The sequence below is a fragment of the Melospiza georgiana genome, chromosome 2, assembly GCF_028018845.1.
Source record: "Melospiza georgiana isolate bMelGeo1 chromosome 2, bMelGeo1.pri, whole genome shotgun sequence".
Classification (NCBI taxonomy): Eukaryota; Metazoa; Chordata; class Aves; order Passeriformes; family Passerellidae; genus Melospiza; species Melospiza georgiana.
In genome coordinates this window covers 5,321,571-5,349,502 of record NC_080431.1, presented here as the reverse complement: position 1 = coordinate 5,349,502, position 27,932 = coordinate 5,321,571, and the positions used below count along the sequence as shown (strand labels likewise).

The 27,932-nt window shown below is 43.2% G+C and overlaps 2 protein-coding genes across 3 annotated transcripts; one reads left to right on the top strand and one right to left on the bottom strand.

Annotated features, from left to right (window-relative positions):
- Positions 1-2,307: 2,307 nt before the first annotated feature.
- Positions 2,308-9,168, top strand: PDZK1 (PDZ domain containing 1). Its single transcript, XM_058045156.1, has 8 exons — positions 2,308-2,517; positions 3,189-3,429; positions 4,493-4,629; positions 5,817-6,012; positions 6,242-6,438; positions 6,911-7,105; positions 7,843-8,136; positions 9,088-9,168. The coding sequence occupies exons 1-8, from the start codon at positions 2,308-2,310 to the stop codon at positions 9,166-9,168; spliced, it is 1,551 nt and encodes a 516-aa protein (XP_057901139.1).
- GPR89B (G protein-coupled receptor 89B) lies at positions 8,312-26,736 on the bottom strand. 2 transcript variants are annotated; one of them, XM_058045157.1, is made up of 14 exons: positions 26,669-26,736; positions 24,111-24,170; positions 23,263-23,366; positions 21,639-21,745; positions 20,757-20,858; positions 17,909-18,029; positions 17,586-17,666; positions 14,321-14,430; positions 13,265-13,353; positions 12,840-12,932; positions 12,414-12,509; positions 11,771-11,860; positions 11,103-11,168; positions 8,312-10,954 (listed from the first exon to the last, which is right to left on the bottom strand). In XM_058045157.1, exons 1-14 carry the CDS (start codon positions 26,708-26,710, stop codon positions 10,748-10,750), a joined length of 1,368 nt encoding a protein of 455 aa, XP_057901140.1. In that variant the 5' UTR covers positions 26,711-26,736; the 3' UTR covers positions 8,312-10,747. The 2 variants fall into 2 exon arrangements, with proteins under 2 accessions (XP_057901140.1, XP_057901141.1); XM_058045158.1 differs by having other exon boundaries at positions 10,844-10,932.
- Between the last annotated feature and the right edge of the window lie 1,196 nt (positions 26,737-27,932).

The window sequence follows — 27,932 nt, the reverse complement described above, 5'->3', positions numbered from 1 at the left end:
GAAGGGGCTGAAAGTGGCTCAGTCAAGGTTAACTTGACACAGTCCTTTTTTCTTTTTTCATCCAACAATGGGTATACAGATTTTAACCAGTAACTTCCTAACCTGCAAGCAAATGCTGCTGGCCCTGGTCAGTCCAGCAGCACCCAAACCTGCTCCCTTTGAGGCATTTCTCAGAGCAAAGGTCAGGCTTGCCTCAGATGACCTGCCTGAGTGAGTTTTTGAGTATAATCTCAGTAGGACAAAATGCAAAGCTAATGAGAAATGCATGTGATTAGCACTTTTGCCCACAAGGACAAGACAGCCTATCAAGGTATCACACATTCAGTGAAACTTGGTTAAATAAATCATCTTTTAAATCAACCTTTGCCCAATCAAAGTCCAGCCTTACTTATACGTACAGCCACAGGAGGAGCAGCAAGAGACCTCAAGTGAAGGCTGCTCTACATTGATATACAGGTAAGAAATTCCTTTTTTCCTAATCCCTTGTCCCTTTGAAAACTCCTTTTTGCAAAACAAATAATTTTGCACAGATCAAAAGGTGTCGTATGAAGTGCTTTGTAACCTTCTCTCCACTTCTAAATATGAAGTTATTTTTCACATAGAAGCCTACTGTTTCTCCAGCTCGGTGTAGTACTGGTTTTGCATCCACTGATTCCCAGTGTTTGTCAGGAAAAGCTGCTTTGAATTGTACTTGCAATTGATACAGACTGATGTGTTCTAAACCATGTTCAAATAACAGCAAAGTTCATCCCTTTATGAGTTAATGCCTGTGCAATACACAGAGACCCAAAAATGCTCAAGGCACCTGGCCATGGAGCACAAGTGAATCAGGAACTGCAGGCTGCACATTCTTGCAAGCTGAAATTCCTGAATTCCCCAGCTCCAGTGGCATCTGTGCCAAACTCACCCCACACATCCACGGGGTGCTGGGTGCTGCCCAAGTAACACCAACAGGGCAGCATCAGCTCCCACAGCAAAGAGCCTGCACCATGGGCAGCCACAGCGTGGCTCTGCACTGAGCTGCTCTCTCAGAAGGATTTGACTGCAGGCAGAGCTCAAGAACTGACTTCTGTCAGGGAAAAAAAAAAAAAAAAAAAAAAAAAAAAAAAAAAAAAAAAAAAAAGTCTTTCCAGTAAAATAATAACCAATGTTGCTAATTACCTGGATTTTCCAACTGGAGGAATTTGTCTTCATTTGTGTCATTCCTCTGTCTTCATGGAGCTCTGGCAGGACAATGTCTTGGGAGATGTTTCCCGGTCCCACCTGTTATTTACCATCCATCTGTGCTATTCCTGCATGACAAGCTTCTCCCAAACCAGAGTTTCTTTACATCCCAGAGCATTTTAGGCAGGAAGGGACTTTTAGAAGTTGCCTGGTGCAATGCCCCATAGAAAACAGGGCCAACTTACACCAGGTTGTTCAGGGCCCAATCCAGGTATCTCCAGGGACAAAGATTTCACAGCCTCTAGGACTTCTAGTCCTTTCTGACTGCCCCCAAGAGGAGAAGCTGTCCTTATGGATGTGTGGTCGGAATTTCCCTTGCTGTGCTGCAGCCTGTGTCTGTTCCCTCTCATCCTCCCAATGTTAATTTCCAAGAAGAGTCTGGCTGTGTTCTCCACACAATCCAGTTGGGCAGTGGGAAAACATTAACAAAATAAGATTTTCCCTTTACTTTCTCTTCCCAACACTGAACAAACCCAGCTCTCTCAGCATGCTTAAATAAGTGGTTTGGAACCGAAATTCCCTCTGCAAACTAGCTCAAATATGGCAATTACTTGGGGAGATCAAAAATGGGGACAGTTACCACATAAGGTCCCCCAAGTGTCAAAGGGAACAATTCCTTCACTCCACTTATAATCCCTTTTCCCAATTTATTTTTTCCTCTGTAAGGCTTAATCCTGGTATTACACCCTTTCCACAATCCTTACTATATTTTCACAGGCAGATTTTTCTTATTTAAATTCTGCATTTGGCTTAACTTCATTTGAGATACAGGGACAAAAAAAAAAAAAAGCAAGGAGGGTCAGGGAAACGGGTTTGGTTTCTTCTTGATGGCCTTTTTAACCAAATTGAGCTTTGCACAGCTGGCTTTCCTGGGACCAAAAACCCCCAAAAAAAACAAAACAAACAAAAAAAAAACCCACAACCAAACAAAACCACAAACAAACAAAAAACAACCTCCACACCAAAAAAATCCACCCCAAGAATTTTGAAGCGAACCCTCTCGACATGTAATCAGAGGGAATATACCCCAGGTAAGCTTCCTCTTCATACTCACAGGTGTTCTCTCCATCCTGTCTGGCAGAGATGGCTTCTGCTCTGCAGCCCAGAGAGTGCACAGTGAGCAAGCAGCCCCAGCAGAAGTACGGGTTCTTCCTGCGGGTTGAGCAGGACACGGCAGGACACATCATCCGCAACGTGGAGCGCGGCAGCCCGGCCGACAGCGCCGGCCTGCAGGATGGAGACAGGGTGCTCCGGGTCAACGGCGCCTTCGTGGACAAGCAGGAGCATGCACAGGTACAAACCTGCTCACTCTGGGATCCACACCGTGCCCCAGGCCCACAGCTGCTGTGGGAAGCTGCTTCTGCCAGTTGTTGTCCCCCTGCATCATTCATTACCCACCACGGGCATGGGGTGTCTTTGGGATGCCTCCCTGTGGTGTTTGTGAGGGTCCCCAGGATGAGGAGAGAGGTGAGAATCTGACTCCAAGTTCTCAGAAGGCTGATATATTAAATTATCATATCATATTAAAGAATGCTATACTAAAACTATACTAAAGAAAGAGAAAGGATACATCAGCAGGCTTAACAAGATAATAATGAAAGTTCCTGCCTGACTCCTCAGAGTCCCACACAGCTAGCTGTGATTGGCCATGAAGGAAAAACAATTCACATGGAACCAATCAAACATTCACCCGTTGGTCAACAATATCCAAGCCACATTCCAAAGCAGCAAACACAGGAGCAGCAATCAGATCATTATTGTTTTCATTCCTCTCTGAAGCTTCTCAGCTTCCCAGGAGAAAATCCTGGGCAAAGAGGGTTTTTCAGAAAATATCATGGTGACATCTCCCCAGTGCATGAGCAGGGGGTGAGACGACAAAGGCAGTGACAGTGCAGCTTTTACTGGGGAAAGCTTTAAGCTCCATCACTCCAGTGCCTGCTTCCATTTCCCCTTGTCCATCACAGGTGGTGGAGATGGTCAGGAATAGCGGGAATTCCGTGGTGCTCCTCGTCCTGGATGATGCATCCTATGAAAAGGCACAAAAGGAGGGAGTGAACTTGGAAGGGCTGGGTCAAAAGGCATCCACAGGCCAACAGCAGGAGCAGCAGTGCCCACCATCCACGGCCACTGCAGCTCCACAGCCCCGGCTCTGCTACCTGGTGAAGGAGGAGACAGGCTACGGCTTCTCCCTGAAAAGCACAGAAGGTGAGAGCCTGCAGAGAACCAACTAGAGATCCATATAAATATAAATATTATAAAAATAAATATAGTTTATATCTATAAATATAGTTTATATCTATAACTATAAATATGTGTATATTTGGCTGCAGGGACAGAGGCAGCCACAGTTAACACATGGGGGCTGATGGGGAGACACAAACTGCTCTTGCTAACAGAAAGAAGTAGCAGGATGAGCTCAGATCCATCTCCAGAACATTTCTATACAGCATATACAGTGCAAGGTTTTCTGAGGACCATGCTTCTCATGGAGTGGAAAACAGATGGAAAAAAAAAAAAAGAGAGAGAAAAATAATAAGCTATTTTCTGCTTGTTACTTAAGCCCACTTAACAAAACCAAATTTACGGTCCCTGCTCCAACACTAGATACACACTCAATGTGCTATGTTAAGTCCTGTTCCATTCCTCAAAATCACCTCAGGAATTAGAACATGAAGTTCTAGACAGCTGTAATAAATACTTTCCCTGATTTCTCAGTTAATTCATTTAGAAAGAAAAGGATTTGAACCTTTTCCATATATGCCTTTTTTTCCAAGGCCAGTCAACGGAAGAGGGAGGTCTTCTGGAAAGCACCACCTCTAAAGAGCCCTCTAAAGGGTATTTTGGAACACAATATAATTGAAGGACCAAACATAGAAGGCTTCCAAACACAGGAAATTATTAAATGTATAAAATAACATAAAAGCAGCTTCTCTCTTCAAAATGATGGGGGGAGAGGAGGGTGGGGGGGAATAGGAATCAAATCCCTTTCAGCTATGTTAATCAGCCACTTTGCAATCCTGGTAGAGAAATTACCACCATTTTGAGCTGCAGATAGTGAACAAACATCTCCCTCCACCGCCAAAGGGATTTTCCAGGCCAGAGTAAGAGACAGAGGAGAGTCTGTGTGGAAGGTTTGTGGTGCTCCTGTATTCTGCATGCAAGCAGGGGCCAAGAATCTCTGAGGACATCAGTGCTGAGTTTCCTTAACTGCTACATTCAGGCCTGTTGCAGTGACTTACCCTGTGTAATGAGTTTTCATTTATTTTAGGACAGAAGGGGCTGTTCATAGTAGAGCTTTCATCACAAGGAGCAGCTGCAAAGGCTGGTGTCCAAAATAACGATCGCCTGATTGAAATCAATGGGAAAAATGTGGAAAATGACACCCACGAGGAAGTGGTGGAAAAGGTATTGATTTATCCTCTGTTCTGGCCTACTTTCACAGCAACCTATCAGGGTTACTGAGGAGGCCAGGCTGGCTGATTTAAGCACTTGACAGTAAATCTTGGGAGCTGCTGTTCATGTGGCATGTCAGCGTAGCCCTCTGTGCTGGCTCTGGTATCCAGCAGCCTCTTGAGCTGCCTCTCAATGAGCACTGCCATCAAGACAGGCCAAAGGATTCTCAATAACACAAGTACACCGCTGCCAGGAACCCTATTCAATAAATCCATTTCCTGGAAGTCCTGGAAATGCTGCTAATGGCAGGAGAGCAAGTCACCAAATGTGGTTTCCAGGGCAGGAAGAAGGAAGCCTCTGATGATACAGGGAAGATCCCATGATTTTACACAGTAGTCCCCTTTCTCCTGTGAAGAGAAACTCATGAAAGTCCAAAACTCATGAAATTTACTGTGCAAGTAATTTCACTAATTGGCTGCACAGAACAATGCTAATGAGGCTTCCAGCTTTCCGCTGCTGGCACTGCTGAAACACAGCTGGGGCTGAAGAGATTTCAGAGAGCCATGAGACTCCAGCATTCCAGCAGCATTCAGGGCACACTGCTAACTATGGAATCGTGCAACACCTGGGCTTCTCTGAGCTAAAGAACCAGCAGCACAGTGACACTGGTTAGGAGGAGTAAAAAGAGCACCCATTAGAGTAGAAAGGACTAAGAGAAAGGCTTGGAGAGGTTGGACAGGAAAAAAACTCACCTCAGAATCAGTAATATCAGTAATACAGGGAGACAGGAGAGGATTAAGAGTGACAGAAACTTGACTTGTGTCACTGTAATCTAAAATAGTGGTATAGATGGCACAGTAAGTCGATATTAGAGAGTTCCACACCTAGAATAGCCAAACAATATCTACTCAGGCTCCCTGGATTCTACCGTATGCCCTGTATGCCACCCCCATGGCCCTCCACAGCTAATTCCCTACAGGTCAGGAACACAGTATGAAATATGGAAAATTTCCCCATTCATTACATGCCCTTGATTTTGTCATGGTCTGGATTTCTGACTGTAAGGGGGGAAAAGAAAAATCAGTGTATAGCCTGGACTAACAGCACCCAGACTCTGCTGTGTACCAGTTACCAAATATCCCCAATTCCCACGTGCTGTTGAAGGGGTGACATCTGAGACCGTGCATGTGCTGTCACAGGTAAAGAAGTCTGAAAATCATGTTATGTTTCTACTTTCAAATGAAGAAACAGACCGCTATTTCACAAGCCAGAGGATGGCACTGAGCAAAGAGAGCGCCAGCCTAAGGTTGCTTCCCCTCAAACCACGACTTATTGAGATCCAGAAGGGAAAAAGCGGTTACGGATTTTATCTACGGCTGGAACAAAACACTGGTGGTAAGATCCAAGATAACACACAGGCCATGGCATTTGCTATACCATTTCTTCCTATATCATGTTTGCAGCCCTCATTCTCTTTGGCTTTTGCTGGCCATCTAAGAGAAATCCTCAGGGAAAACATCCTCAACCCAAAGTGCAATTCATTTACGTTTGCCACGCTTTTTTATGTCTTTAAAACTCACCCAGCTCTGCCTTCACAGCAATCTTTCTCCCCTTCTTATCTCAGACCACGTAATCAAAGATGTTAGTTCTGACAGCCCAGCAGCCATGGCAGGTCTGAAGGACAATGACATCCTAGTGGCTGTCAATGGCGAGCGAGTGGACGGGCTGGATCACGAAAGCGTGGTGGGAAAAATAAAGCAGTCTGAGCAAAGAACCTCCCTGCTGGTGGTGGATAAGGAAACTGACAGCATGTACAAACTGGTAAGAAAACACAAACCACTGCTAGGAATTGGTAATTTATCACAATGAAACAGCCAAAATCTGCTCAGACATTTTTTCAACTTGCAGGAAATGTCTAAGAAAAACCTGTATGCCAGCAACTCCACTTACACTGGTACAGCAAGTCACTTAACACCCAAATCTTTGGCCTCTTCCTGATTTTTATAGATGCTATTGCAAAAATTCTACATTCAAACACATCCCAAGAAAAGGTTTGCTGTTAAGACATCCAATTCAGAGCTACATGACTGTGTAACTATTTATAAATAACAGGTTTCCCTTCTCACATAGATCAACACTGTAGTTATCCAATCAGAAGAGGGAAGAATTCTTCACTGCAGCTAAAGTCTGAGTCATTAACAAAATTTCAAGCAAAATATGTTGAGCATGAGAGTCTGAAACAGATTTCACAACAGAAATTCTTATTTTAATGTAATTTTGTCACTTTTTTCAGGCTCAGATTTCCCCTTTCTCATACTACTACAAAGCACAGGCTTCAACCCTGGCTAAAATGGAGGAAAGAGTGGAGTTGCACACTGAGCAGAAAGTGAACCACAAGCCAAGGATCTGCAAGATGGTGAAAGGACCTAATGGATTTGGCTTCAGTTTAAATATGATCAAGAACAAACCTGGATTGTTCATCACTGAGGTACTAACGAAGAAGGAGCAAGGAGAAGCTCAAGCAGTGTGTTGGGCAGCTTCCTCCCCTCCATCCTGCAAACAAATGCAAGAAAAGCCACAAAAGTCTCTTTCCCAATGTCCTCTGAGTTAGAATTGTTTAAGTCAGACTAACATTGTTGGCCTAAGATAAAAAATGAGCACCAGGAAACATTCCTTCTTATTGTTAGACATCTACAGGGAAGGAGAGTTATGCTTTTGCATAATTTCTGCTTTCATTCATGAGTCTGGCACACTAAAATTAGTATTTTAGACAGAATTGGTTTCCACTGTAGAACAGCTTCATTACAGAAGAGATGCCTTTGCCCCAATTCTACCCACCTCGCCTGAAATCCACAGCTGGTAAAAACCAAACTCCTTCTGTCCCAAATTACACCTGTAATTTAAGCTTTCTTGAGAGGAGGGGTTCCACTCATTACTAAGGGACTTGTGAATGTTTGAAGTCATTGAACAGAGACCTCCAAATAGTTAGAAAACAGTTTTTCATGGTTCTACCATGCCACATTCCTATAATGTAAGTTGATCAAGAAACATCTTATAAATCTCAACCTGATGGGCTCCATGTTTATCATGTCTGGGCCCATCGCCCATCCCAAATCTCTCCATCCCCATGCCTATTTCAGCATGCTCTGTGGAAAACAGTAACTCACCTGCTCATGCACCTTTCCAAGCTTCCTGCCAGACCCTGCTTTGCACTCCCCTCTGCAGGTACAAAGCCAGGGAGCAGCTGGCAGAGCAGGCGTGGAAAACAACGATTTCCTGGTGGAAGTGAACGGAGTGAATGTGACCAAGGAATCCTATGACAAGGTGGTGGCAAGGATCCAGAGCACTGGGGACAGACTGACACTGCTGGTGTGCAGCAGAGATGCTTACAGGTACTTCCAAGGCCAAAACATTCCCATCACAGCCTCCATGGCAGAGTCAGACACTCCTGAGCCTCCTGCTCACACAGAAAACCATCCAGCAGAGCCAGAGAGGAACTCACCTGAGCCAAGGGAAAGGGTGAGTAATCCTGCATTAGGCAGATGCTGAGGGATCACACAGGGGATAGAAAAAACACTTTTTTTTTCAGGTAGTAAGTTTTCCAGACCTAGAATTGTTAACTTGAGCCTGAATTTTTGCAAGTTATTAAAAGGAACGCTGTTAATTATCACAACAAGTCTTCTTTTCCCACAAGTAATCCAGGTGAGTATCTTTAATGCAAGATTAAATCACACAAACAGCACATATACAAGAGATTTTATGGAACAAGATAATCCAAATACAGAAAACCCAATGATGGGGAACAGGACATACAATTGTGGAAGTGGACGGGAAAGTGCTTAAATAAAACAGAAACAGTGCTTAAACAGAAAACATAACGTTTGTGAAAACCACATGAAATCTTTCAAAATGGATCCCTTTGGAGAAGCAGCAGCAAGTGACAGGTTATGACATTTTCTAGGCAATGTGCTGATTTGAAGTTATTTTACACTAGAAAGAATCCAAAGCATGACTAAAGTCAGAAAAGTGAGGTGTGACTTCTTGAAACAGTTTAAACCCTCTCTGGTCAGCCTTAAATATTAAAATGTTTATTATCTGATCATGCAAGACAGACAGACCAGGTAAGACCAACAGTGCTTCCTATTTATTTTTCATGAGCCTTGCCTGCAAGTTTTTTCAAGAATGTCTTAGTACCCAAGATGCATTTTGCAGAAGTCAGCACTACTTTTGTGTTCAAATTGTGCAGATATGGGAATTCAACAATAAAAACCCTCTATTGAACAAAATTATCTGAAAATGTACTTAAACAAAAAAACCCTTCAACAATAAAAACGCTATTTGTTGGTTCATTCTGTCATCTAAACAAGTGTGTGATTAGTGCAGATGAAAACAGGAGTCTGCAACAGTGCAGACTATCAAACATGTTTACAAACTGAAAATAATCACAACATCTTTGTTACTCCTCTGCAGGCAGACTCATCCTCCTCCTCCTCCCAATCAGCAGCCTCCACAAGAGCTGACAGCGACAACAGTGATGACACAAAGTTGTGAAGAGACAAAACTATGCCAAGAACAACAAAAAAGAAACCTGCCAAATCTTTTCTTCAGTTCTTCTTTGCTATTCCACCTCTCAGAACTTGGCTGTTCCAAGGAGTACCAGAACCATGAAAGACTGCAAAGCCTGGCTGCAATCAACACTTCAGTGTAACCTGCACCCATTTAACACCCTGCAGTTGTGCTCCACTGGCACAATTTCTGCCTTGTGGAATGGGCACTCACTCACTTCTGAAAAGGCCTAAAGAACTGCAACTTTATAATTAATGTCCTGCAGCAGGAGCTGGAAATGTTTTATAGATTTGTAAGCATCTTAGGCTGTTATGGATAAGCTCTTAATAAAGAGCAATTGATTTCTGCCCATTTCCCAGGAAAAGGAGCTCTCCAAGGCCATCACCTCAATCTCTGTGGCATCTCTGCTTACAGCAGTACAGCTGCTCTGAAAGGGCATTATGATCCTTTTTCCTGCTAACATTGCAGAAACTTCCTACAAACATTAAGCTAACTTTGTAATTCACAACTCAAGATGTTTAATCACTATTTAGTCTCCTCTACATACAGTTGTGGATGTAATTCAGTCATGCACATTTGTCTAACCCCCAGTCACCACCATGTTGTCCTGAATGTGACACAAATGGTTCTGTAATGCTGCTGCTGTGCACTTTGCTTCCTTGCTGTACACCAAAGACAATACAAAAATAAATTGTTTAGAGTGGTTATTTTCTCCCCTCCAAACCTTACTCTTATCACCTACAATTTATGTTCCATAACAATTACAAAACAAAGCCTGAGAAAGTGGCAATGAGAACCTAAAAGTTTAAGTCACAAGAATAAAATTCCTAACATACAATGTAAACAAGGCATGGCAGTGGTCTTCAACTCAACACTGAACTCTACCAAAGAGGAACCCAAAACCTCAGTTCCACTTTTGCAGAGAGAGAAAAGAAAGCTGACACTCAGTAAGACAAAGCAAATCTCCAGTTCCTAAGGACAGTAGGTAATAGTGATACACACAGTATCATTTCTGCATACAGAAATGGAGTTCACTCCACTCCTGCTGGAACTGCAAATCCCAACCACCTTCTGGCTCAAATCCAGCCAAATCTTTGGGACTGACAAAAAACAACTGTGATACTCACATATTACAAAAGCTTATTTAATTCCACAGACTCAAACATTCAATTCCAGAACTGCTGTCCTCCAAATCCCAATTATAAGTTGATTTTCAAAACAAAAATCACATTTCTTGGTGCCTTCTGTGAAGATGATGTTCCAACAGCAGGAGGAGTTTCCTCAGCCAGCCTACCACACAAGCTCTGATGCCCCTGGACAGTGGTGTATCCAGCATTGCTTTTATTGCCTGGCAATTACCTGTTTCAAGTTTAACACACACACCCCCATCCCTTCCAGCTGTGGCACTGAACAAAACGAGCCACAGAGCTTGGTGATGACACGTGTGGAGGTTCAAGGAGCCAGAACACACAGAGCAGTCCTGTCTCTCCAAGTTGCGCAACCCACAGGAGCTGCAGCAGCGCAGCTGACGGGACAGAGAGCAGTGCATGGCTGCAGTTGTGCCTCAGAGGGCCATATGCTTTTCTGGGGCTTGTTTGTGTGCTAAATAGAGGAAGAGGATGCTGGAGAGGGCACTGACTAGGAATATCACATCGAACCAGCGGTGGTAGAAGTTGAACTGGAGCTCTCCCAGCACCTCCGTGATGATGGTGCGGTATTCGGGCGGCATGCTCATGCGGATCAGCAGCACTGAGGACACAAAGTACATCCCCTGCAAGCCAAAGCAGGCACAGCAGTCACTGCCTTGGGCTCTGGGGCTCACAGGGCAGCACACAGAGATGCTGCCATGTGTTTGAGCACACACATGAGGTGTGCATGCAGAAGTGCACATGGGTGTGCCCACTGTTCTCCATACTCACCATTATCTGTGCCAACAGCAGAACAATAACGTTGGAGGACTTGCTGCTGGAAATGGCATAGAAGAACTAGGGAAAAAACCCAAAAACATTGGAAATAAGCAGTCAGGTAAGTCTGATGTGCCTTAGGACAGAGTGAAAGGTACACATTGTTCAGTACCTTTTCATCTCAAAATACCCCATCAAAACCATACATTCTAGAGGGCTACCTGTAAACTACTCTCATAAACCTCAAATTTTCATAAACCCTAGTCTGCATCAATCTTCCCCAGCCAGCAGCACCTTGTGTTAAAAATCACAGAACAATACAGAGAAGTCTAAGCATGGGTACCAAAGGCCAGGTCAAGTCCTTTCAGTCCTACCAGCAGCTTAAATTAAGTAATGCAAATGCTTTTCATCACCATCTCATCAACCTTACTAATAAGCCTTTTGAGCCCTTGCTTACATTTAACATCTTATTTAACATCTAGATCCCCTGCTGACAGAGACTGGGGAAGTATCCTGCAAAAGGTATTCTTCCTACCTTCCTCTCTCTGTAAGAATTTATATTCAGATATTTAAACACAAATACATACTGAAATATGTATTTATACAGTACTTGTTCCATCAAAAGGTAAAGATCTGATAATGAATTTCTCTGTGTAAAACCACTTAAGAGTTCTGGTTCTTACCTTTGTAAGTGTGATTAACAACCCCCTAATAGAGGTAACAATGATTATTCCAACAAGAATAAAGGAAATGTGCTGAGACCAGAATTTTACCTGTATCAATGAAAAGAACACAGTCAAAACTTTAACACTAACTTCATTTACACCACCTAGTATAGCTGCCAATTTTTCAGGGTCTTTGTCTCTCCTAATTGTACAGATATCTATTGTAGACAAGGTTTATATAACAGACATTTTCACAAATGTATTAGCAACTGTTTACTCCAAACACAAGAGAAGGAGATTTAGTTTATACCACTCACAAAGAACCCCATTTTCATAGATTGTGTAAATGACAGAACAACTATTTGCATTAAAAAATCAAAATTACTCTGGAGCTGAATGTATTAATCTAAGCAGATTGTCTAAAGTGCTTCTATTTCTCCAAAACAAAAAAACCCACTGCCTCCCTGACAAGACCACAACCCCATCTCAGCATAAAATCAGTGTGAAAGCAACATCCATGGTGCATTTTCCTTTTCTCCTCAATAAGTCAAAAGGAAAGCCACATTCTCAGGGTCTATCACTTTCTCCCTAGCAGCAGGATGATTTCATTTAGATAAGATATGAATTGCTGAAAAGGCTGCAAGAATTAATAAAGACTCACATCAAACTGGATTCCCAGGTAATTTACAGTGATCTCAATTCCTCTTGTGACTGGATCAGTCTTCCCCACACGGTCAAATACAATATTGATGGTTGCCTGCAAGAGAGATGGATTTACATTCAAAGCAAAAAGGCAAAAGCATTTCTCACTCTCACAGGTGAGGCTCATTGTAGCACCAAGAAAAGGCAGGGGGTGGTCAGATTGCCAAAAGCAGCACAAAACACATCCATGTAAGAATTACTGGTGCAATGCTGTACAGAAAAAGCCAGATCCAGAGCTTTATTTCAATCAAGGGCCAGTTTCTTTCAAAATTTCTGGATTTTAAAAAAACTAGAGCATTACTTAAAGAACTGCATGCATAGCATAATCTATGCAGGGTATATTTGCATGCAGCCATGAAAAAAATGAAATCAAACATTTACATACCATGAAGATTTTCCAGACACAATAGATGGAGAAAAAATAACCCAAAAAGTTAAAGTATTTTCCCTGGAAAGTTTTGGAATACTCTATTCTCTCCTGGAAATACAAAATAAGGGAGAAGGAGCAGAACATTAAAAAATATGTCATTTTCACAATCACCCACAACATAAAATTGTAGTGGAACACCAACTGTAGCAAACACAGCCCTATCTCTCTACATATTTCAATTCATATTTTCTGAACTCCTAAATGTTAATTCATAAACTTGTAAATAGTTGTAGGGCCATGGGGCAGACTCAAGGATGGATCTGAACTGTCATCTAGCCCCAAAATTAAAGCAAAAGATCCTCACTCCAGTGCATTACAACATTTCACCATTTGGGCCACAGTTATAGCACCAAATAACACCACAGTTATTTGCTGTGTACCTTTGTTGCATGCAAGTCAGCAGTTTCCAGGAAAAGCTGCCGACTCAATTCTTCCAGGGCATCCACTTCTTGCTGGATAAGAGACAGATCTGGCAAACCAACATAGTCAAGGCTAGAACACATCATGAATTCTTAACTGAGAAAATATCCCCACCTTCAGCTCAAGGGCCACATCTAATGGTTTGGTCTCTTCTTACACCCAGATCAGCTTTGTAATTCAGACTTCATGGTCCTCATTAAAACAGCAAGAAAGAAATCTCAAGGATGAACCTGATGCACACTTTTGCTGGCCAGTTTAAGGAGGTAGGCAGGTCACAGTATTTAGGCAGTTGTGCAATAAACTCTCTTTCTTTGCCTGGGAAACTCATCACAGATTAGAACCAGAGCTCTGAAAAACTCTGGTTCTGCTGCTCCACTTTGACCAGTGTCCCTTGCCACTGAAGTGCATCCCACAATATGTCATCTCACATCATCTTCATGAACAAAACTGCTGAGTAACTGCTGCAAGAGATTAGTGATTACTATGAATAGTCTGTCAAAGAGCCAAATTCTGATTTTAGCAGCTAGTGTGAAAGGAGAGGAAGAAGAGTCCTCAGCCTCAAATATGCAAAAATGCACTTCAAGTGGTTTGACAGAAATCATTGGTAAGCAACTCTGTTAGAGAAGTACAGCCCCTTGTCATTCCCAAGAGATTCCTTCTACAGGGAACTGGATGATCTTAGGGTCCCTTCTAACCCAAACCATTCTATGAATCTCTGCTAAGTGTGCACATCTTACTTAGACAATCTGCTGTACACCTCACCCATGGTGATGCAACAGAACATTTATAGAGCAGGGCAGAAACATAAAACTTCTGCCTGTGTCACAGTAAAACTGTGCCCCAGGCCTGGGCAAAAGGTCACAGTGCTGAAGAACAAACTTCCCAGGAGACATCAGGCTTGAAATGTGTTGAAACACAAATGCTTTGTGACTGTCCCAGCTAACATCCTACCTCTCAAAACAAAGAAAGCTGGATGCACCTCCCAAGGCAGGTGCCAGCATGCAGATGAAGGATACTTTCACTGCCAGGAACAGATGTTGTAACACTTTTTATCATTCCCCAGAAGCCAGTGGGTCTGTTATTCACTTCTCCTCTCTGGAACATTGTCCTGTGAGCCACTGCTATCCTGAAAGAGTAAAAAATACAAGTCCTTAGGAATATAATATTTTCATGAAAAATCAAAACAAGAAAAAAAGGAAAAAAAAAATCCACCAGTTTCTTAGAAGATGCTGTTAAACTAAATTCACCAAAAAATAGATGACCCTTTTTTCTTCCCTTAAACACCAATCCTGCTACATAAAATTACCCTGATTAGCTCTGGAGTAGAGCCCAGATCTAATCAAGTGAGATTCAATGAGCCACTTCCCAAGGCTTCCATTCAGGATCCTGTTTCAACCCTAAAGGATTTAAACCCAGTTAAACATTCAGAATTCAAATGGATCTCTCAGTCATATGATTAGCTGCTTTTCTTTCCTCAAACACATGACTGTTATCTCAAGCTCAGGAATCAGAAGACTTCTCATGCTCCTGCCTCCCCTTGGACACCTTTATCAGGACACATCACCTTTTCCATGGAGCCATGAGCTGTGGATGGTGTGCAGAGCACTCTCTGCATGCTGTCACTCACTGCTGGGCTGCATGACAAGCTGCTGTGAAGCACAAACACACCAATCCATTCTTGGACTGAAGCACTGGATGCTGCAGGCCATCTGAGCGTGACTCCTGAAGTTAATTCCAACACTCCAGCAGCAGCTGCTGGGTATCATCCCTCACACTTCCATGTGCACCACAGCATAATCCCCACCAGCACTGCTGCCTTCTGCTCTCCTTCCCTCACATTTCTCCCCACTGAAATTTGTGAGCAAGCTATCCATTCCTAAGCTAAAACTATTCACAGGATTCTCAGGATGATCCATGATTCTGTGGTGTTTAGTTCCTTTCTTCTCCTTCTTCCTTCCAGCATTGCTACATTTGGCACTGAGCCCTCTTCAAGGATGTTGATAAGCAGTGTAATAAAAAAAAAAAATTAAAAATCATTCCATCATTCCTTTGACATCAGCAAAAGAAACACCCTTAGGGCATCCTACATACAGATAAAAGCACATATGGCCACAGACTACAAATAACAGAGATATTAGAATCCTGACAGCTGCCAAATGTAAGAAATGCCAATTAAAAGAAATTTTTAATCCTTGCTTTCTTCACAGTACACAGATTCACATGGTCCATCCCAAATGATCCACAGCATTGCAGCAAAAATGCAGCAATACCCAGGTGAAACATAAAGACAAATCCTTTCTTTTATGAGGTGGCAGGGATCTCTGTATCCACACAGGAGTTCTGGAGACCTCACAGAAAGGATGCACAGGCAAACCCCACACACTCTGTGTGTGTAGACTGGTAATGACAGTGTATTTGTGTGTCACATCAGCTGATCTGGCTCTAACATGACACAAATGAAGCAATGCCATCAGAATGCTGCATTTCAAACCTGAGGATTAGTTATGTCACACCTGCAAGAACAAGTATAAAGAATGTGACAGCCTTAGAGGTGAGTTTCCATAAGGCTTTACCTGATGGTGCTCAGGAAGGAGAGAAAAGTGATTCCTGTGCAAAAACCATCAGGACAAACAACTTTCACAGCTATCTCCTCCTGACTAGAAAGCCAGCATGAATAAGGGTTGGCATGAGAAGAAATGTCAGTATCAGCAAAGAAAACAAAATCTTTATGTTCTATTGCCTCACAACTCTTGGTGCTCACTGATAAGTTCTGAACTATCAGTAGTACTGAGAAGGTGGCCAGCACACCACTGACAATTTATGGAACTGCAGCATTACCCTAAGCTGGAAAATATTGCTATTCCCACTTGTTCTGCCAATTACTTGGTTGCATTTGGACTGATACATATCTAACCTTTTAAATTTGGCTTTACATGAGCAAATATTCCAATCATGCAAGCCCACAGCTCTCTGCCAAAGCAAAAAAGAGAACAAGAATCTACAGAACTCAAGCTTCTGCTATTTCTTGCACAGTTCTGAGACCACTTAATTTTGCACATTGTTTTGTGGTTTTTGTTGAGTTTTTTTTTTAAACATATCCATGAGTTTCATTATAATTCCTGAGTGATTAATACAGGGCTCTTCATAATGGTTGGGAAGTTGCCATATTCAGAAGATTTCCTGGCCTTAGAGGCATGAATGTGCTAGTTAGTTACAAGCCTCTGGCATCCTGACTTTTACCCCAACACCACTCTCCCTGGACCAAAGATCCAACAACACTGCACAGAACAAAAGAGCAGAGTCAGAAACAGCACTACACAGTATGTTTTAACTGTGGCATTCTTTGAGAGTGCTTCCAGTCAATTAAATCAATTAAACCTCAGTAATTAAATTCTCTCACTACTTACCATCTCACACATGACCACCAATCCAGAGGTAACAGTTGTTCACCACTTAACATTTTCAGAGGGGGAGGGGGTTATGCTTTAACTACACTTCCATGAGCTAATACTCATCAGCAGATCTATACATGGTGATAAATTTGGCAAAGTTAGGCTACCTAAAAGCTGCCCTGCACATGTTAAAAGGTTCTATTGAAACATTAAGGCACCAAAAGTAAAATTGGGAGACTGTTGTGTCAGTCAAACTTTTGAAGTAACTCCAGTAACTGGAGTTATTCTGCACTACTAGCAAGACATGAAACATGTAATACTGATGTGAAATATGCAGACAAAAATCTTTCTAGTGTAAATGAAATTATATTGTTTCTGAAAGTAGGTTCTTTTTTAGCTTGGGGGACATGGAATAAGCTAAACCAGTGCCAGCAGAGTTCTGATGTACTACAGGATATCCACATTAGCAATGTTTTAAAATTCTGCAAAACTTAACCAGCATGAACTTTGCTGTTTGCAAGAACATAGCTGTGTCCACACCAGCTCACTACCCTGCTGCAGCTTTGACCAGGATCCACCACATGTACAAACCACTTTCTGCCCTGAAACCACGAGTCAGAGGAGCTGCAGAGGCCTGAGGGTCCCTGACTCAGCAGGAGAGAAAGGTGCCCATGCTACAGCTCAGTTATGCTGCCAGCAGAGAGTTACAAATGGTCTTGGAAGCCTAATCTGTGCCACTGCAGCCACACTTGGTGTTAAAACAGTCATGTATCAGGCCAGAACAAAACTGCACACAGCTCAACACAACGCAGATTTCAAGAACCATCTCATACCACAATGATTGCAAATCCTTGAGATAAATAATTTCGTGCTACCGTTGTCCTCTCACCTTTTTTTCTTGCTAACAATCATGTCCATGGTCTGAAGGAGTCGTCGCTCCAGAGCCAGAATATCTGCATCTGTCACATTCCTGCAAAATAGAGACCCCAGTTAGGCCAGCCACCCCATTCCAGAGATGTGTACATAGCTATGAGGCAAAGAAAAGCCTGTGTAAGGGGAATGTGCAGCAGCAGTGGAAATGGTTCTAGCATGCAGACATGACAACAGCTAGATTCAGAAAAAAAATATCAAAAAAAACTTGAAACAATGTCACAGGTAAAGCAAAAAATAATCTCAAAAAGCTAGACAAGTATTTCACAGGGCTGAAGTTACCTGAGAAAGTAGGACATGTAAGTGTATGGACAGTTGACAGCCCCAAATCCTGACAGCAAAGCCATGAGTGTCACCCCAATCACACCAACACGGCTGATGAGCTGTTCTATAGACAGGATTCCTGAGGGAGGGAAAAACATGGCATCAGCAACCTTGCTCTCTTCACTCTGCTCCACACTTGGTGCCTTCCTAACATAACACAGAGCTGCTTAATTAATCTGACTGCCTTCCCACTGCAATGACCCCAGGTAACAGGAAGGACAGACAGGGACTAGGAGAAAGGGGTAGGAAGTCTCCCTCAGAAATCACATTACCAAGCTTAGAAACAGGGATGGGCAACTCCAGCTATGAAGAAACTTAAGACAGCTATATGGATATGTGGAGAGGACTAAATATCAATATTTTGGTTCCAACCTAATAAAATATGTTTGCCATTTGCTGAGGTGGGAACCCAAATCTTCCACCAGGCACTTATAAAGGAGTGGCTTCCAGAAAGGCACTTCTGCCATTATCACCAAACCAGCTGGTCCTGGCAAAATGGCCTAAAAGCATCTGAACCCCCAATCCCATTAGAAGCACCCCTCCAGATCAGACACAAGCTGAGCTGGTAGGACAGTGGGCTTGGGAAGCTTAAGCTGCTCCTGGCTGTTCAGTGTTCATCTGGCTGACACAAACACGTTGTTGAGGTGACCACCACCAAGATCTTCTACCTGAGCACCAAGTGGACTCTAAAACATGAACATCAAGCCTGTGCTGTAACCATCACCAAGCACTGCATTTATTCTTATAGACCTCAACCTGCCTTCCCAGGACACAGTGCCACGTGTAGTAAACACCACTCACTTTTTAGGGAGCTGGTTATAGAGCAGCTGCCACACACAGCACATTTAGAGCTTACACGATTGCAAAGCTGAGATGGCTGAGCGCCAAACCACATTTCATGCTTCAGAGAAGTGGAATGAATGATGAAAACAAGGCAAAAAGACTTCACAAAGGGAAACTGAGACACCCAGTCATGTGCAGCTGCACAGAGATTTACAGGAGCTACAGAATGTGCTACAATACACTGGCCTTTTGCCCCACACACTGTCAGACTGCAGCACTTAGAACAGAGGTGCCTTCAGAATGACATGACATCCCACTGGTTGGAGCAATGCTTCCCCATGAAGCTCACACATAAAGTGAATGAATGTTCCATCAACTCAGACAGAGGCAGGAGCTTTATTAAAATATTGGTGTGTCATTAAGCACAACCTTCCTTCTACAAGCTCCCAAAGTCAGGTTTGTTAGATAAGTTACAGTGAAATGGAGCCCTTGCTCAATGGTGCACCTCTCAGCTGCAGGACACTGCCATCCCCATCCCCACCTGCCTGAACTGGGTCACCACTCCCTGATGAAACCCACAGCAGCACCCCAACAATACAGCAGGGAACAAACACGTGGGATCCTCTGCTCTAACCCCATGTCCACACCTGGTATGATAAGGCACTGTAGAACTCTTAAGTGGAGGCATCACACCCTGTAAAGTACAATTAAAAACAGAAAACACCCCACTACCCATTCTGGAAACCTGCAGGTGTTACACAGCCTCCCAGAACCTTGTGGTGACCTAAAGAGGATTTCCCAAACCCCATGGCTAAGTTTCCACTGGATTGTTACATTCTCAACTCAAGCACCTTCTGCAGCTCTCAATGGATACAAGCTTTTCTTGGCAATGGGACACTGGGCAGAGGCATCTGTGCTGGATTTCAGAGGCAAAGGACACAATTACAAAAGACAGACACACATGTTCTCTTAGGAAACTTTTAGGATCACAGATGAAAGAGTGAACAGACCCTACACCAGTTGGTATCCCTCAACTTCTCATGTGAATACAGAGTCAAGCAGCTTCCCACAGAACAGAAGGACTAAGCTGAGAATTTTGTATGCAGACAGACACATTCACCAATTTCCATGAAATGGACTGAATTTCACCTGTTGGGAACAATATCCAAACAATTTTCCAGTGCAGGGGAAATAGAAGGGCAGTGTAGTTACACAGGTAACACCAGTGACAAGCAGTCTGGTTCTAACAGTGTTACAATCCTTCAGCACAGCCAGGCACATGCCAGCTCTGCTGGACCCAAACTAGCCCAAGAGCACACAGCATCTCACCCTGAAAATACTCATGGCCACAACAGAGACACCCAAGCTAATTCTGTACACAACAGCTCTGGGTCCAGCAGCACTTACCAAGCCACACTCCAGTGCCATGCAACTGCACAGCCTCTGGGCCCAGGCACAGCAGGAACCTGTACCAAAGGCAGCACAATGCCAGGCTCCTTGCTGGCCACAGTCTGGAGTTTAGGCACACTGCTGTGTTCTGGACACTCATGCTAAACTCATCTGATTTCAGCCACAAGAAAGAAAAACCTGACTGAAAAAATGCCAGATTAAGGATTGGTTGATGAGCTACTCCTTAAATAAACTAGCTTTAGTCTTTACAATAGAAAGAAGTAGGTGAATAAAAATTGTGATCAGTTTTTTGTGGAGATAAAGTTTCCGTGTCTGCAACAGTACACCACATCCTTACATAGTCTAGGTTCAGTTAGGACTTAATTCCTGCAAGTTTTCCTGTGGTACTGAAGGAAAACTAATGAAATTAATCCAGATGTATCCCCCCATTTCTATCACAACCTTCACATTGCAGATTTCAAAGCAGAGCAGACCCTCAGTTCCAGGAACTACCTTCTGCAACTTTCTTTCTAGTCCCAACTGCAGAGCTGAGATAATAACAACTCCAAAATAAAAGTGAAATAACAAAGCCTATTTGCAAGAGGGAAGAAATCAGCAATAAAATGAAACTCACCATGTTTTGGGCTGAGGATAGGAAATGGATCTCCCAGCTTCCAGAAGAAATACATGAATGTCAGCCACACAACACAGGCAAAAAGCAGTTTCTGTCTGTGCACTAATGGAGAGGAGAATGGGAGTGTTTAAAATAGGCTCTTCCTTTAGGGCTTTTTATAGCTTGCAACATTTCTACATTGATCTAAATGCTACTTTGAGAACTGGTGGCCAAAGCAGGTGTCACCTGACAGAGCTACAGCTTGCAGTGTGCACCTCACACAAGGCTCTGCTGTCCACATGGGACCATTTCACTGCTCCTTCCTTGTGTGATCTGGAAAATTCATCTTAAATATTCCATCTTCATGGCAAAACTACATATTTAATATTCCCAACCTTTGTGCCTAAGCTTCACACAAAACAGTGATGTGTATCAACTCAAGGGTTAAGTGTCCATTAGCCCATGGAAGAGGCCTCATCCAGACAGCAGAAAAAAAACCAGCAAAAGTAATTTACTGAGCTTTTCTGCTTCAGAGTGATTTATTGAGCTTCTCTGCCTCATTTCTTTTGCCCCCTAGCAGAAAAACACAGCCCTGCCAAGGGTTGCAGAGTTTGGCTGCAAGCTTAAAACTGCAAAGGAACAAATCCCAGTAATATCACTCCTAAGTGCTCAGTTTTCTGTTGAAACCCATGAAGAAAAGCAGCATTTTCTGGGGTCATGTGAAGCATTTCCTGGCTGTTTAATAAGTGGTTCATGATAAAGCATGAAGGTCCAAAGAGAAGGTATTTAGCCAGAATAAAATCAGGGCAAGGAGGGAGGTTCAAGGACAGCAACCAAAATTATTTCTCATTTGTATTTCTGGTCTCAAATCAGCAGCTCCCCTGCCACAAACCAAGTACTCACATAATCTGATATTGCTCACAACAAAGTAACCAATGTAGAAGGGCACCATGAAGATTAGGATGAGCAAAATGACACACAGGTTCAGCTTCCAATGAAAATATCGGGAGCTGAAATAAAGCCAAAACACCAATTAGCACAAAGTCATAATACAACAAATTTCTCAAAGAAAATTGCATGTCAGTGAAATATTTTCAACTACATCAAGCAATGAATCATTTTGGCTTAGCATACAGAATAATCTGGGTTTTTATTTTTATTAGGGTAGAAGAGAGGGAGTTGTTTGGTTTGGGGTTTTGTATGGTTTTATTTTTAAATAAAAGAGGTCAAGGATGTGTATTTAAAACTAAATAACTATCCAGAAAACCACACTGGGTCTTTTATCAAATACTGTATTTTCTATGGTGACTAATGCCAGTTGCAGCATGATTCATGTGACTGACTGCTCATCTAGTTCAACAGTAAATCAAAACTAAGTATAAGCAGTAATTAATTTTCTAATGAACAGCTGAGTCAAAAAAAAACCTAATTCATATTGAAAAGACTAAAATATTTCCTGTTGATAAGTCAGCATGTTTCATTTCAGAGTGAATTGTCTCATCTGCAAGACTTTGCAAAGTAAGGTTTTATAAATATATATATATAGACCAACATGATGAATACTCCTCTGACCAAATTAGAGTACTCAAATGCAGGTGAGATTCATCTAGGCTGAACTGAACTTCCACTTTACTTGAACAGAAAAATAAAACATGTCCCCATTCCCAACATTAACTCTTATCCTCAGGGAAGAAGAAATGACAAGGACCCTTGTCACTTTTTCCTAACTAATTGAGAAGCAAACATTTTCATCTACACTGAAGTCTGGCCCTTTATTGAAGCTCACAAAAGCATTCTCCTCAGTGATCTCTCTGGCTACCAGCCCCATGTATTAATAACATACAGAACTAACATTACCTTTCATCAGTCCTGTACTTCTTGCCTTTCAACCCCTTTGACTGCTCTCTTATATTTGTATGATGAGACAGAATAAGAAGAAACCCAACTTAGTCTCTACATGTTATTGTTCTATCTTCTCTTTCCTACTGACTTCCAAAGATGACAGTTTTTAACATCCCCTTTATGTAAAACTCCTCATCCTATTGCCAAGGGAGGATTCACCTTTGATTCACAAATCCTGTATTGTTAGACTAGCTTTCACTCCACCATTAGCTTCACATCTTATTCACACCCCTGACCACCAAAGAAAAACCAGTGCTTAAACATTCTGTAGTCTTTAGCATCTGAAAAGTGCTCTTAGCATGATCTGAAGAGTTACAATACTTCCATAAAAGAAATCAGTTCTTTTAACTTCACAAATGGAGAACGTCAAAGGCAAAAGCCCTGCCCTAAGGACCCAGACCAATTGTTAATAGCAATTGCATGGAAAATTGGAAGCTTATGGCTACTATTTATTTGACATGTTCTGTCAAATAAATAAATGTTGCTGCACAAACATTTTCATTGAGCTGCTGACAGTTTTCTCCATGATTTCCCCAATCCAAGACTAATCCATTAATTCAGAAGTTACACTGAAGATGCTGCAGAGCACAAGGCAGGCCAGTCCCCAGTGGGCTCCCAGACTCACCTGCTGTTCAGCACTCCCAAAATCTCAAAGATGATGAGCTCAAACATGGTACAAGAGAAGGCAAAAGTCACAGAGAAGATCACCTGGACCACATACTGTCGCACCTGCAAAGAAGAGAACAACCCAGAGACATCAGGCACTTGCACTCCTGGAATGGCATCCTGATATCCTGAGATAACAAAACAAATCACAAAGTGTGATGGCCCACAGCTGGGTCTCTGGCTTAAAGGCCCCAAGCCCTTTATCTGCCAAAAGCCTCTTGGAAAACAGAGGGCAAACTCATACACTAAGAGAGCTCTTTGATACTAACCTTAAGATTTTAAAATAAAATCCACAACAGAAAAACTGTCAGGATCTGAATTTGGCTTGCATTTAAACCATGTCTGACCTAGACTACAATCTGATACTCCACTATGGATAAGAGAATGACATTTTTATCACAACCAATTCAGCTGCAATTAACACATCTCACTGAGTTTAAAGTTAATCACTGGATTTGATTTTGTCTCAAAAATTTCACCTTCCATAAGGTGGGTTTACCCACCTTTAAAAGGCAAAACAGTTCCCTCTGTTTCCTTTTACCCCTGCATCTCCTGCAGATTTCTTTTTATTTAACAGTAGCCAGTATGGAAACTTGCAGTGGCCACAGAAGAACTGATTTTCTCAGATATCCAGTCTTTCCAACAGAACCACAAGAGGAAATTAAAAAGAAAGTAACTGCAGATGAAATTAAAGGGATTAAAGAGAGGAATAAGGCTAAATGCAGTTTTTAAAAATTTCTATAATAAGGAGTATTTAAGATACTCTTTTTTTAAGATACAGACTTGTAACAAAAGGCTCCTCCTCACCTCATAATCCTTGAAGAGCTTTCTCATGAAGAAGAGCCACCCAAATCCAAAGAACAGCACCTGCAGAAGAGACAAAGCATCAACATTTGCATCCTGCAACTTGCCAAACTCAAACCCACTGCACTGCTGACTGCAAATTAAACAAATGGAAGGAAAAGAGCTCACCCAAAGCACCCAAGATCCACAAAAGATTAAAACTTGCCATGGTACCATGGAAAAAATAATGTTTTAAATATCTAAGTGTAGCAGAAACAAAATGGTATGGCCTTAAGGAAGATCTAATCAAGACAACAGATTTTGGTGTTCCTAAATTCTCAGAATTCCTCAGTTCCTGGCCTGCCAGAATCCTTTGCACCCTTGATTCTTGTTACCCACAGAATCAAAGCCTATGGGTTTTTTTTACAGGAAATACAGAAATGGAGGCAAAGCAAACACTTGAGTACACATCTTCTAGGGATGAGTAAATTTGATAAAAACATCTGCTGTTTCTTGTAGACTACAAGTGCATGTGAATTTTTGTAGAGGTCTTTACAGTACATCTGGTTAGACACTAACACAGTTTCTGACAGGGGAGAAAGATGCTACAAGGATCTCTGAGGTGGGCAAAAGGCAGTGCTGAATGCCTCAAACCACAACCTGGAGCTGCAGGAAGCCACATGGACAAGGCAGGAGAAGCAGAAAAAGCCAATTACACTTGGCATTTCAGTGGTCATTAAAGCACATTACAAAATTAAAAGTTTCTTTACACTCCAGAAGGGACCAACTTAATATCAGCTATTTTGCAGGTGACTTAAATGAAGTAAATACAAACTGAACAAGGTGGCCAAAATTGCAATTACCTGTCTTCAGAGAGTGAAAGGGGACTGTGTTGTCAGGCCTCCCTGGGTAGTCCCATCTATTCCTCATCAGACTGAAAGGAGTGCAATGATTTAAAAGAACCCAGGCAAAAAGAGAATTCAGGAAATACTCAGTATTTTTTACAGAAGTAGCTTTGTCCAAGGCAAAGACAAAATTCAGTATATGTCAGATATCATGGAATAAAGTCAGTGCATCTCCTCAGAGCACAAGGGAAAGGCCAGAGCTTTCTGCCCACCCTGCCACGATGATGAGAAACATTCCAAGGCAAAAACAAAGGAATTGTTGTGCATTACCTCCCTGCACATCAGGAGTAGCCACAGTGGCAGAGGTAACACACCAACATGATTTACAGACAAGGAATACCTGGAATGCTGGGCAAGAAGATCACACAGAGCTGCCTTGAAAGAACAACTGAAATATAGGAATGAGGTCGAAGGAGTGATTTGTAACAGCTGGCAAAACTTGTTTGAGGAGGACTTCAGACTTTAAAGCAGCTGCTAGCAAAAAGGAAAGATATTCCATAAGCCTCCTATCTAGGGGTCATAAGCTAAGTAAGTATGATAAGCAAATGAGATCTGCATCAAGTAATTCCACATTTAACAGTGGGAAGAAGGAAAAAGGTAGAGACAAACTTTTAAAAATAAGTAAAAGATGAAGAGATAAGTAGGTACAATAATAACCAAGAACTAAACAAGATTAGACTCTCCTTTGTTAGGGACTGTACAAAAGCAAAGAAAGACATTTTGGTAAAAGTTCACACTCTAAGACACTGCAGGTGAATGTGACATGCAAACTCAGCAAAATTTGGAGCACTTATCAATTACATGTAGCAACTTGAACATCTAACTTTTGGTACTGTTGAAGGTAATGAGAGATTTTAAAGCTGCCATCAGAAATGAAAGAAAAGCTGTCAGATAAGTTAGAGCTCAGAACTCAAAGCAAAAAAAAAGTGGAAGTTTTTGTTCTGGATGAACTGTTAACAATACCAAAGCTATCCTCTAATGCTAACCCAAACCCTTCAAGACACCAAGAGTGAAAAAGCACGTTGTAAGTAAAAAAATCAAAGTATTATCAAATGAGAGGGCATTATTCTTCTAAGAAACAGCCAAAAGCTGTCCTGAAAATTGTCAGGAATGAGGGTTGTGCACTGAAGTCCATCAAAGACAACCACCTGCTGCTGAGAAGGTTCCTTTTCCTCAGCTCATCCCTCATCACCACAGAACCAAACTTTCACACCAGCTCAGCAGCTTCAACCAGATCCCTCTGCGATCCCTTGAACGCATTTTCATCTGGTCCAACCGCCCGGGATCAGCCTCGGTGAAAAGCACCAGAAACAAACCGAGCACTCGGCACAGACCAGCAAGGTGAACTTCCCTGTCTGCCCTAACTGGAGAAATTTAAATTTAAGCTTAAGCGGAGCTCGGGTCTCCCGCTAAAGTTTAAATTTAAATTTAACTTTTAGCAGGGCTAAAGTTTAAATTTAACAGGACTGGGTCGGGCCCGGCCGCCCCTGAGGGTCCGCGCGCCTCCCGCGCGGGGCGCTGCGCACGCGCGCCCCCAGGCGCCGCCCTCGCGCCTCTCCAGGCACGGACCGGGCGCAGGGAGAGCGAAGCCCGGTGACGGCGGCACTTCCCCGCTCCCTCGCCCTTCTGCCGGCCGGAGGCGCCGCGCCGCAGCAGCGACGGGCAAGGGGTGGCTACCTGCGAGGTGAACATGATGCTGGAGTCGATGAGGAAGCTCATGGCGGCGCCCAACGCTGCCCGCTCCGCCCCGCTCCGCCCGCCGCGCTTCCGGCTCCGGTGGCGGCCGTGCGCAGGCGCCCCGCCCTCCTCGCGGCGGGGGCGGGGCAATGGGGCGGGGCCACGGCGGGGAGGCTCCGCCCCGTGGCGGGCCCGGGGAGCGGGGGGAAGATGGCGGTGTCGCCGTGAGGGCATGGAGCGGGGACCTGAGTCCTTCTGCTGCCCCTGCGAAACTCAGCCGCCCTCAAAGCCGCGGGAAGGGCACCCGCTGCTGGGCTGGGGGCAGAAGGAGGCGTGCGAGGCACAGAAATAAGGGCAGGGTGAACACCGAGCTCTGAGGGGGACAGGGACCTGTTGGAGCGCGTCCAGAGGGAGCCACCGAGTTAATTGTCACTGCTGTGACAAAAGGCTGAGGGAATTGGGATTGTTCAGCCTGCAAAGAGATGGCTTAGGGGTGACCTAACTGCGGCCTTGAAGGGAGCCTGCAAGAAGGATGAAAAGGGGTTTTGTACAGGAGCGTGGAATGACAGGACAAGGGGGAATGGATTCAGACTGTTAAACATTACAAATATATTCTTTACGGTGAGGATAATGAGGCACTGGAACAGGTTTCCCTAGACATGGGTACCTCATCCCTGGAAGTGTTTAAGGCCAGGTTGGGTGAAGCTCTGAACAACCTGGTCTAGTGGGTGATGTCCCTGTCCCTGACACTGGATGATCTTTAAGGTCTCTTAAAGACCCAAACAATTCTGTGATTCTGCCATTTTACCACCACTGTGACTCCTCTGCAGGGCAGCAGAGACACCACAACTGCTCCTGGCCCATCTTCCCCCCAAGGGGAGATTGATCTGGAGCCCTCTCCATCCTCCCTCTGCACTGAGAACTGGGCTGTGGATGCCTTCAGGACTTGCAATTACAATATATCAAGGAATGGGGCCAGAAGGGAAGCAAAAGTGCAGACAGGGAATTTCCTGATGGCTATCAGTGTGAAATCCAATCCTTCATGTCACAGTCGTGTTCCCACTTGACCTTCATGGCGTCTGAATCTTTTTCTTTTTTCCTCTTAAATACACACCTTGAGGAAATGGCCTCAAGTGGCACCATTGGGGACATTTAGATTTGACATTGGCGGGGGGAAAAAATCACAGAAAAGATTGTAAATCATTGGAACAGACTGCACAGGGAAGTGGTGGAGTCACCATCCCTGGAAATGTTTGAAAAACAT

What these genes read in the sequence shown, in the direction of transcription:
- PDZK1 (XM_058045156.1), top strand. Translation starts at nt 2,308, where the DNA reads ATGGCTTCTGCTCTGCAGCCCAGAGAGTGCACAGTGAGCAAGCAGCCC. An exon ending in ACAAGCAGGAGCATGCACAG is followed by an intron (nt 2,518 to 3,188) that starts GTACAAACCTGC and finishes TGTCCATCACAG; the next exon opens with GTGGTGGAGATGGTCAGGAA. An exon ending in CTGACAGCATGTACAAACTG is followed by an intron (nt 6,439 to 6,910) that starts GTAAGAAAACAC and finishes CACTTTTTTCAG; the next exon opens with GCTCAGATTTCCCCTTTCTC.
- GPR89B (XM_058045157.1), bottom strand. Translation starts at nt 26,710, where the DNA reads ATGAGCTTCCTCATCGACTCCAGCATCATGTTCACCTCGCAG. An exon ending in GCATCATGTTCACCTCGCAG is followed by an intron (nt 24,171 to 26,668) that starts GTAGCCACCCCT and finishes TCTCTTCTGCAG; the next exon opens with GTGCTGTTCTTTGGATTTGG. An exon ending in ATCTGTTCCTGGCAGTGAAA is followed by an intron (nt 13,354 to 14,320) that starts GTATCCTTCATC and finishes TTGGTTTGCCAG; the next exon opens with ATCTGTCTCTTATCCAGCAA.